The following is an 11,488-nucleotide window of genomic DNA, read 5'->3' as shown; positions in this document are numbered from 1 at the left end:
GCCGCGACACCTCCACCTGGTCAGCAATCACGCGGCCTTTCTTGCGAGTTGACGCGCTGCTGTGACTACTCTCCATCGCGACCAGACCTTGGACTCGATTCGTCGCTCACGCCACGCCACAGAGACCTCCAGCTCGAGTCTGAAAATGAAGAATGAAACCCTAGCTGCTTCGATTTGGGGAAGAAGAAATTGATTTGGGGGAGATGGATTCAAGATGTTATAAGGACATTTTGGTAATATCCTGAACATGTGCCTAACACGTGCCACTTTAACTGACGTTTTGGGCTTCAATTAGACGGAAGGCCCACCTATGTTATATCACATAATATTGAGGCCAAAAGTGGTCGATTTTATATATTAGGCAGTGGATTGTCAGGAACGCCTTACATCAGGGGGCAAAAGTGTCATTAATTCTTAATATTAAGTCTATTTTCCAAGCAAAAGAAAATGAAAAAAAAAATGAAAATGTGGAGAGTAGTAAAAAAAGATTTAAAAAAAGAAATTGTAAACCTCAAAACAAATTGAAAGAAAAAACTATTTATTAAAAAAACTAAAAATAATGTATTTGATAAGAGGATTACTCTTATTAACACGGAAAAATTACAAAAATAAATTTAAGTAAAACAATGGATGTTTTTAAATATTTTCAAAAGTAGTGATTTTTATTAGATTGTAAAATATTTAGTTGAGACTTTTTTTTTTATAAATTAAACTGTAAAATACTAAACAACAACATAAAACTAAAAACTGTAAAATAATTTTAAAAAAATCTGTAAACATAAAAAAATTATCTACCATTTAAAAACGGAAAATGACACAAATATACCATGTGTTTTAGTGAAATGTCGAGTTTAACCTTTGGTTTTCAAAAATGTCGAGTTCATACCATCTGTTTAACTAAAATGACGAAATTATACCATCTGTTTAACTAAAATGACACAATTATATCCTGAAATAGACAACAGCACCACGAATCTTCTTTTTATTGAATTTTCATTGACGTTGACTATAATATTTATATTTAAACACCAATTATCTTTATTCATTCACGCCATATATGTAATTTATTTAAAAACTAAAAAATAAACAACAGTCTATTAGTCGTGAAAAACACAAAAAGATGCAAATGGGTAAAAATCGATAGTTGATAGTCATCAAAATCACAAATTCGAGTATATAATCAAGGATTTAGAGTTGCAATTCGAACACAGAATGAAATAATCTATTGAGAGATATGAATTTTATTATTTAATTTCAATTTAAGGCTAATTTTATTTCAAAATTGAGAATTTGAAATTTAGGGTACTGGTTTCGATTTGATTCGGTTTTTCTTATATAATAGTTAATATTAATGAAAGAGAGATTTGTGATACTGTTATTCATTTCAGGGTATAATTGCGTAATTTTAGTTAAACAGAGGGTATAATTTCGTCATTTTAGTTAAACAGAACGTATGAAATCGACATTTTTGAAAATCAAAGATTAAACTCGACATTTCACTAAAACACAGAGTGTATTTGTGTTATTTTCCCTTTAAAAACACTATTTTTATAATAAAAACTTTACACATTATTGTCATTATAAATTTCCAAAATACACATGCAATTTAACAACGACACTCCCCTATTAAGTTTCAGTTATAAAAGCGCTTGTTGTCACTCACGAGTCACAGCACAGCAACTGTTATGTCTATCTCGAGTACAACTTAGTACTTACTAGCCAATCAAACTTAATCATTATTGATTAATTAACACTCCAACTACTATTATATTTTATATAAGGAAATTGATAGTACGGTCAAATCAGAAATAGCATTTACACAACTTCCCACATCCTTCCACTTTCCCAAATCCACACCCTCCGATCACGAGATGAGCTCATCACTGCCATCCATCTCCCAATCCCAACGCAAGATCGCGATCGCCGTCGACCTCAGCGACGAGAGCGCGTACGCCGTCCGATGGGCGGTCCAAAACTACCTACGCCCCGGCGACTCCGTGATTCTCCTCCACGTACGCCCCACCACCGTCCTCTACGGCGCCGATTGGGGCGCCATCGAGACCGCCGCGCCGGAAGGGGAAGAGTCCAACCACCGGAAAAAACTGGAAGACGACTTCGACGCCTTCACGACCTCCAAGGCCTCCGACCTAGCCGCGCCGCTCGCGGAGGCCGGAGTTCCGTTCAAGATCCGCATCGTCAAGGACCACGACATGAAGGAAAGGCTTTGCCTCGAGGTGGAGCGCCTTGGCCTCGGCGCCGTGATTATGGGTAGCCGAGGCTTCGGCGGCGCCGGGAAGGTTGCGGCGGCGAAGGGGAGGCTCGGCAGTGTCAGCGATTACTGCGTTCATCACTGTGTGTGTCCCGTGGTGGTGGTGCGGCTGCCGGAGGAGGAGAGGGATGACAAGGCGGTGGTGCAGCAAGTGGAGCTTCATCCTGTTCCCGAGGAGGAAGAAGAAGAGTATCACGACGCTTCTGAATCTGGTGACCACAAAGGTGATCCTCTTTCATTTCATCTTCTTCCATGATGCTTTTGTTCATCTTCTGATTTGTTTGGAGAGTTTTTTTTTTTTTTTTTTTTTTTTTTTTTTTGCAGAAACGAACCTCGGCAATTCGGAGGACAACAAGTGAGAGCCTGTGTATATAAAAAAGATCGAATTGTGTTTTCTCACAATGTGATTACTGTTGTTTGTATGTTGTCTGTCTAATTCTCTGTAACTTAATTTGACAAACACCTTTGTTGATTAATGCTTCATATTCTTAACAAGCAAGGCCATCTTCTTACTTTCCTTTTTATTATTTTTACATACCTGTTAATGGCATTTACATTCTACAGAAACGAGCAATTCAAACAAAACTGAAATAACAGAAATATGACAATATCATTTATTTGCTTAATTGTTGAATGGGAAAGGGACACAAATAAGATGAGATCAAAGTCGTAAGACATCTCAATGTGCAATAAAAAAAAAAAAAATTAAAGACACTCATCACAGAGCTCCTCCCAAAGTGCCCTCGCTGCGACTCCTCCGCATGGTCGAGAACTCCTGTCTGAGGTTCAAGATTCTGCTGCCGAATTCAGGGTGCTGATTCCGGTTCGAAGCGGGCGGCTTGTTTCCCGGTGGAGGCAATCGGGCGTGGCCGTGCCTGCCCTTGGAGAGCTTGGACGAGGCAGGGCCGTGAGTGGGTTTCCTGAGTCCGCGGTCGAACTGGTGCGAGCTCATTCCGAGGCGGACCGACCTGTCCGCAGAGTCTTTGAGAGCGCCGGCCTTGGTGGGCTGTCTGTTGAAGTAAGAGAGGTGTGGAAGGAGCCCCTGAAGATGCTTCTTGAGGTGATCGTCTCCAACGTTCTTCTGCGCCGGATTGCCTTCCAAGCTTATGGCCTGCAGCGAGTTGTAGTTTGCCGCCAGCTGGCCCAGGCACTTTGCCGTCGAGATTTTGTTGAAACGCAGGTCGAGGATCGTCAGCTTCAGCAGACGGTGGAGACCCTCCACCTCGCTGATCTTGTTCCCGGCTATGTACAGCTCCTTCAGAGCCGAACAAGATGCTAGACCTTCGAGATTCAGAAAGCCATATTATAGACTCTGCATTAATGACCGCATTATGCTGCGATTCTAATTATTTCCGTACCGTGTCCGATTCGTAGAATTCGGTTGTAGCTCAAATCCAGAACCCGGAGTCTCGTGAGCTCACGAAGCCCCTCGATGGTCGCGATGCTGTTTTTCGATAGGTTCAGAGTATGAAGTCCACGAGGCAGAGCACCCGAGGTTATTTTCACTGCAACAAGCAACGGAACAAAAATTTCAGGACACATAAACGCAATTCTAAAGCGAAGTCTTTTCTACATCTTGATAGTACTATGATGAGTGGAAGACTGCCGTGCATTGATGGGTGGTAGGGTCCCGTATATCTTGTAGCAGATAAATCCATGGGTTTTTACGAGACTCTTTTTTTCAATGAAATACTGAAAGCTAAAATAAGCTGATTAGAGTTGACGAGAGCAGAAAGTAGAGATTCCTACCGATTGAGTTACCAGACAGATTGAGCACTCTCAAGCTTACGAACGCACTAAGGAACGGGATCGCAACCAACCCGTGATTCGCCAGCTGGGCGTTAGTGGCAGCTGCACTCAAAGAAGATATATATCTCTTGGAAGCTTCCATGCCGAGACTCGGACTCACTTTATCTTCAACCTTTGCCATGACCGAGACACTCGAACTCCCCTTCGCTTGATCATCATTGCTACAATCCACCGGTGGTTCGTCTGTTTCCTCTAGTTCTCTGCAGTGCTTCAAGTCATTAACCCACTCCTTGATTCGCTTTATCTTGAAATCTCTGTTGGGTAACTCGACCCATTGGCGGAGCGAGTGCTCTTCCACGACCTTTTTCCCGTTGTCAACCTTCTCCTGAACCGGCACGACCCAGTCCTTTGCCAGACACATATAGTCGCCCGAATCGTAATTATCATCGCCAAAGTTCTCGAAAGTGGCTCTCTTGGCTTTACTCTCGTCATTCGCATCTTCTGCTCGGCCTTGCACTGAACCTTTATCAACCCCGCGAACCAAGACCCGGAGATCCTCAAAAGACCTCGAGCATTGACCTAAACCTACACGGCGTTCGGAGAGAGGCAGAGAAACAGCACTGCTGATATTCGGCAGAGAGCAGGATTTTGTAATCCCACGAGGGGTAAATAGTTTTCGGTCACTGAACCCAAAAGGAACAACACGCTCTCCCAATCCCGGAGAGTCAGAATTGGCCCGAAGATCCTTCTCCGAATGTGATTGTGATCGGTCATCTTCGATGGAGAAAATGGTGTCATTGTTGACTATTTCTCCATTTTCATGGAATGTCTCGAAGATCGGAGCATTTTGGTCGTTGGAACCATCACAAGAATACCCTTGACCTATCTCGTCTTCGACATCGGTATCCTCTGAGACCCTTCCCTCCTGATACAATCCGCTACCGAGAGACTGACTTTTCTTAAGTTGACCTTTCCCTCGAACCATCTCTCGTTCCATCGTATTTAATACGCTTTTTGTGTCCTCCGATTTCAAGCTACGCTCAGGAGAAGAAACAAGCTTGATGGAATTAGTAGCTTCGGTACCGCCTTGTGAGTTCAGTAGTGGCGTGACTGTTTTACTGGGCAAACCATCTGGGAAATAACCACAAGATGAGTCTGGCAATGTCTTCTGATATGCTTCAAAGGAAGGTTGAAGAGTTTTCTGTGTTAGAGAATTGAGCATAGAGAGTCAAAATAAGTTGCTAAAATATTAATTTGGTCGCGTCAAATTTAAATGGTAATGAATACTTCATGTACCTTAGGCTTGGAGGAATGGGCGTGACCGTTGAAACACGAAAATCTTACCATCGCACTGATTTACACTAGAACTCTTTTACTTTCTTTATTATATATTTTTTTTTCTTTATTTGGCTATATGTAAAGGAAACACTGGTTCAAATTATTCTGCTCAACAATGACTGGAAGCTAGAAATGAAGATTCGGTTATACTGATATGTGCAACGAAGTATGATCAAACTTCCATAAACTCAAACGCTGGTGACCTTAGCCATAATCAAAAGATAGACCTACTGAAACACGGCACAGTCTCCAAATACTCGATGATACCGCTCTCCTAGGAACACATAGGAAAATTACTCCTTCATTATCACCCCACACCCTCGTACAGGTGCGAGAAGAATTTGACTTTGCTGCAGCGGCCAGAGTGAAAGAAAATCTTTCTCAACGAGGAGAACCCAGATTAAATCATGCACAAAAAGTACCGGCCTGATCATCAAAAGGAGAAAAGAGAGGGAAAACAAAGAGAATATCAATGACCCGAATGAATATGTTTTCAGATTTCTGTAAAAAGGAAAAAAAAAAAAAAAAAAAAAAAACTTGCAGTTTCATATGTAATATGAAAACATGCCATAAGATATGGAAAGGATAGAGTGAATGATCAGGCTAATTTTTTTTTTTCTCTTGTTATATTCCATCAAAATCCTTGTTGAAAAGGGTTGTTATATATTAAATTTTGAAGCTTTTCACTGGCGATCCCTTTCTTATCTTCTCACTCTATAAAGCCATTACAGAAAGTGAAACTCAACCAAGACCCTACACAGAATCTGCAAATACAAAATCCCTGATAGAACAATTTGGAATCCTAGAGTGGTAGCTTCAATAGAATAATCTAATTTAGAGTCCTTATAACATCTTTTCAAGGGATATATCCAGTTGGTTCTACTGCTCATGATGCTCCCATATGAATTTTGAAAGCGTTGAAGTTTATCCAATCCCTTGTCCAAAATAATAGCAGTATTTCAATCCATAACTGAAGCAAGTCAAACCTTGTTCTTCTTATACCTCACTTTTACAATATGTTGGAAATTGGAATACATGTAAGAAAAGAAAAAAAACTAAACTCCGATCCACTATCGCAATAACATCAGCTTGACTAAAAACAGAATGCTAAAGTAAAGACAGAAGAAAAAGCTCATCACGTGTTCACACACAATCATAGCTACAAACTAGAGCGAATTTTTTTCGCTACTACGATGAAACAAGAACATAAAAAGAACCAATGTCAAGAACTACACTGCAGTACAAAAGATTAACATCTTCAACTTTTGTAAAAGCAAGCGAAACCTAAATTAGAACGCCAGAAACGAATGAAGCAAACCGAGATCTGACCTCTCTTGAGCCAGATTGCAGTGAAGCAAAACGCCTTCTCCGATAGGGGGAAAATGAACTATAGTCTATTTCGCCTTGAACACGATGATGAATATTTCAATATAGCGATATATTTCTGAGCAAAAAAAAAAATATAGCGATATATCATATATGTAATGTCTCTCGTATCTCGTACATATATATTATTGTCCATATATACGGCGTGAGGCAAGAGTTTAAGTTTCAACCCTAGCTGTTTACTTTTGAAATCAGAAATAGAAAAAACAAAAACTGAAATCAGAAATATTAATTTTATTTGTGATATTGGAATTTGGAATTAAGAGATTGATATTGAATTTAGTTCTATAGGCCGCCCAGCGAAACAAAATTAAAAAGGTAAAAAAGAAAAGAAAAAAAAAAAAGAGAGAGCGAAAAAGAGATGAGGTTTTTCTTGTGTGTTTTTATTTCTTCCTAATTTAATCATTTTACAGAAAAATGTGGAGTAGAAACGAGCTGAGGTCTTCCTTTTATTTCACACCATTAGATTATCGTCGTTTTGGCGCTATAGTTTCTATCATCTCTATCTTTTTCTTTTCTTGGTTGGAAAGTACGGTTAGGCCAAAGAAAACAAAAATTATTAATAAGAAAAAACTTGAGGTGGGATTTAATCGGTGGATTTAAGAATCTGAAATGTATAAAATATCTTTAATACCCCTTTATTTTTTAAATAGAAAAAAAAGCTTTCGATCACTTATTTTTAATGTGAAACCTTCGATTTTCGGCAATATTCACGAAATTAAAAAATTATAAATTTTTTAATCCTAAAATATATAATAATATCCAAAAAAATATAAATTGGATGAACAGTATTGATAGAAAAATAGATATGAAAATTGTATAACAAGATAATTTGTAAGATTTTTTTTTTTAATTTAGGAGAACACAGATGTCTCGAATGTCTAATCTCACTATTGTATACCATTATGTTCATATACTAATTAATTTATAATGCTAGAACTTAACTCATTTTTGGCTCCATCTATGGTCTACGCCTCCTGAGAGAGAGAGAGAGAGAGAGAGATTCGATCTATTTGTGTAACTGATTTTCACTAAATTCTCATTTACGAAGAGAATGGATACTTATACCATTGTTACATGAGATTAATAAGTTACAGCAATTTAGAGCAACTAACTTGTCCTATGTGGCACAAACGATGACTAACTAATTTACCATATTACACTTCACATCTAACACTTGGGATAAAAGCTATTTACTCGGCGCTTTCTAGCGCTCTAAGTAATGCTATGTTGTGCGTAGGTGTAGCTTAAGAACTATGTTACATCAATAAGAGTGTTAGGGACCTCTTTTTTGCTCTCCATAAAATATTTGCAAACAGGTCCCTGGTGGATTTTGTATGGTTCATCAACCTGTTTAATGTTTACTGGAGTCACTTTGCCAAATGTTCGTTTTTCTTCTTTAGGGGAGGGTGGTGGAAGGGCAGGAGAGGAACTAGCCCAAGGACCCTTAATCCACCACCGGGGATATCAAACTTGCCGTGTAACCTTTCCGTTTGATATCAATGAACAAGTAGACTCATTTTGCTTCTGTGTTTGCCGTGCCGTGTCCCTATGAATGATTGCTTGATTGTTGGCTTGTTTATACGTATGCTTGTCGATATGTTCTCGTGTGTGAGAATGATGTGGTCCCAATAGCTCGTTACAATGTTATTCCGTGGCTGATCATGATCTTATGTTGTCTTGCAGACATCCAGTAGGCTGACTTGCTAGCGAAGCGCCGCAAGTGCCGCACGTCCCGACTATCTACCGAGTGAAATTAGTCGGCCCGTGACAGTTGGTATCAGAGCTACAAAGAGAAGCATTGGAAGAACGAGATGGCTCCACAAAGACCCACAAACACTCAACGCCTCAATGCTCTAGAACACCGCATTGGGGGCGTTGATGCGATTGAAGAAAGACTCCACGACATACAAGAGAACATGCGGACCATCGACATTGAAAACCTCATCGAGAGGGTGAAGCCACTCGAAGAGGCGCTACGAAAGACCGAATCCCTCGGCCCGTCTGTCGAAGAAGCCGAGGCAAAGGTAGAAGCTATCATCGAGCGCCTCTCCCAAATCGAACAAGCAAATCGTTCCCCGCGGCACTCAACCATCGAAGCAAGTGTGCTCAGCTTGTCCGAAAAAGTCGAGATCCTTGTCAATCGAATACTCGCCCTAGAGCGGCGAGAACACCACGACCCAACGGCCGATTTCGAAGCACGATTCGGCACCCTGGCCGAGAGAATAAATGCCCTGGAGCGCAGGGATCGTTCTCCTCGCGACTCGAATTCTTCACCGCGAGTTGCCGCTGAGCCAGGAATGGGAGATCATCTAGCGAATCGGATGCAAGATCTCAAGGAAAACACGCACGATGCTATCGATTCTCTCCAAAGGGAACTACTGGATATAAGGTCCACCGTCAACTTCACCGTCCGGGCCATGGGGAGCCAACCCATGGGTCCGGCCCCAGTCGAATTTGGCCGACCCCGAGTCCCCGAACCGAAACACTTCGATGGCACCCGAGATGCAAATGAGTTGGAAAACTTCCTCTTTGACATGGAACAGTACTTTCGTGCGGTCCGTGCCGAAGAGGGTACTCGGGAGATCACAGCCTCGATGTATTTGACGGATGATGCCAAGCTATGGTGGAGAACCAAACACCGGGTGATCCAAGCAGGCGAAGTAGTCATCAACACTTGGGACGACATGAAGAGAGAACTCTGCGCCCAATTCTTCCCCGAGAATGTCGAGTATAGGGCAAGACGAAACCTCAGAGACCTAAAGCAAATAGGCAATGTCCGAGAGTACGTGAAGAAGTTCTCGACCCTAATGATAGACATCAGCGATATGTCCGAGAAAGACAAAGTCTTCGCGTTCCTTGACGGGCTGAAACCGTGGGCGAGGACCGAACTGTTGTCAATGGTGCCCACAAGAAGAGTTGTAGTCTTTATTTTGAACATTTGATGTAATAAAGTCTCATGAAGACTCTTGCTTGTAATTGCCTATTCATTCATTAATAAAGTTGAAACGTTCATTCAATCTTCCTTGTCTGAAGCTTTATGATAAAACCATAGTCTTTTAGTCCATAAACAAACTTAACAACTTACGAAGAGACAAATGTAGATTTGCATGAACAAACTCTTCGTAGTTTGCTTAAAACGATATATTCGCAATCTTAGGGTCAAAGGACTATTGACCTCAGTATGATTGTTAGAAGAATCTATGATGTCTGGTTATGAGGCATTGAGAGTTAGGAACTCTATAGTTCTTCTAGGTATCTTCCGAAGGTACTGAATTGACCAGTGCACTTCTAGAGACAAGATAAGAACAAACCATTTAACCTCTTATGTCTCGAAGTCACTATGTATGAATTGCATCATGCTTACCTTAATCCTGAAATGAGACATGCCATTTCACACCTTAGTATTCTCATTTGAGAAAGTCAAAGTTCGGACTCACTATGTGATTCCGAACAAGGCCTATTGGTGAAGTACTAAGTTGTGAGTCTGTCATGAGTAACTTTGTGAAGTTCTCATAGATATGGAATTCATGTACAAGATTGCTGAAATGCAATGTATGTCACCTCATGCTTTGTTCCTTGGAGTGTGAATAAATGAACTGGCCAGTGTCCAAATTGAGTCCTGACTCTTTTGGATGAAACAATGTGACTTGTTAGCTCCTCGTCAATACATTGTTTCTAACTTATTCACAAGCGACAAAGGAGTTGAGGAAATAACAGCTAGAAGGGTAAAATGGTAATTTAGTAAATCCCGACTAGCTGATGACATTCATGAAGGGTAAACATAGATAATATTCAGTGGATCCGCTCATCATAATTAGGTCGAATTCTTGAGTAGAAAATAAATTCATTTGAACCGAGAGATTTTCAGTGTCAGCTCTTTAGTGGAGTCAGTTGGCATTAAGCTAAACTTGGAAAAGGTTTGTGAACTTTTGAGTCCAAGTGTTTAGCTAAAGCTTTGTTCATTTGGGTCCATGAGGTCACTGTCACGAATCACATCGATAGGAATAGTTAAACTGGAAGCTAAGCCAAAACAAGAACGAAAATAGTTAAAAGGGTATTTTTGTCTTTTGAGACAAAGGATGAAATGAATGTCAATAAATTTTTGACAAGGTCATTTTATGACATGTTTCACTCGGCCATGACTTGATCATTGGGCCTTGTGAATTAATTTCATTTCATAAGAATTTTATTGAAAACTCTTAATGGGCCTTTTTCATGTTCTCATGAATAAATGAAGAAGCTTCTAGAAGCTCCTTCTAGAAGTGAAATGGGCGCCCATAATACCCAAGGAAAGAGAGTTTATTTTGTGCATAAATGTATTTAGATACTTGCCAAAAGAAAAAGAGGAAACAAATTTCCCACACATGCTTGTAGGAAATTCGGCCAAGTGAGAAAAGGGAAAGCCAAGGAACAAAAAAGGAAACAAATCCTAGCCTCTAGGAGGCAGCCTTGGGCGCCCAACATGGAATGGGAAATGAAGGATTTTTGCTCATGAATATGTGATATTCTATATAAGAGGAAACTACCTTATTGAAGGTGAGACCTCTCCTATAAATAGGAGCCCCATTTCCTCACAATTCATTTTCATCCAAGTTTAAGAGATTTGAGAGACTCTCTCTCTAGAACTTGGCCGAAGTCCTCTTCCCTCTCTCTCTAGTTTATTTTCGGTTTTCTCTTGTCTTGGCACCTAGGTCCTCACTCGACCTAGTCTTTAGCTCTGCGACTTCGAGACTCGTTCTCAAG

General features: G+C 40.5%; 2 protein-coding genes across 3 annotated transcripts; one reads left to right on the top strand and one right to left on the bottom strand.

Moving 5' to 3' along the window:
* Positions 1 to 1,751: 1,751 nt before the first annotated feature.
* Positions 1,752 to 2,768, top strand: LOC149408055 (universal stress protein PHOS32-like). The gene is made up of 2 exons (XM_089616194.1): positions 1,752 to 2,493; positions 2,594 to 2,768. The coding sequence occupies exons 1-2, from the start codon at positions 1,872 to 1,874 to the stop codon at positions 2,626 to 2,628; spliced, it is 657 nt and encodes a 218-aa protein (XP_089472320.1). The 5' UTR covers positions 1,752 to 1,871; the 3' UTR covers positions 2,629 to 2,768.
* On the bottom strand, positions 2,734 to 7,181 carry LOC149408054 (Outer arm dynein light chain 1 protein). Of its 2 annotated transcripts, none has more exons than XM_089616192.1 (5): positions 6,686 to 7,181; positions 5,315 to 5,782; positions 4,019 to 5,219; positions 3,628 to 3,774; positions 2,734 to 3,550 (listed from the first exon to the last, which is right to left on the bottom strand). In XM_089616192.1, the coding sequence occupies exons 2-5, from the start codon at positions 5,363 to 5,365 to the stop codon at positions 2,988 to 2,990; spliced, it is 1,962 nt and encodes a 653-aa protein (XP_089472318.1). In that variant the 5' UTR covers positions 5,366 to 5,782; positions 6,686 to 7,181; the 3' UTR covers positions 2,734 to 2,987. The 2 variants fall into 2 exon arrangements, with proteins under 2 accessions (XP_089472318.1, XP_089472319.1); XM_089616193.1 differs by having other exon boundaries at positions 4,019 to 5,194.
* Positions 7,182 to 11,488: the final 4,307 nt, after the last annotated feature.

Source organism: Urtica dioica, chromosome 1 (assembly GCF_054948205.1).
Source record: "Urtica dioica subsp. dioica isolate 48M chromosome 1, U.dioica_male_clone48M_v1_H2, whole genome shotgun sequence".
Classification (NCBI taxonomy): domain Eukaryota; kingdom Viridiplantae; phylum Streptophyta; class Magnoliopsida; order Rosales; family Urticaceae; genus Urtica; species Urtica dioica.
This window is presented reverse-complemented; position numbering and strand designations above follow the sequence as displayed.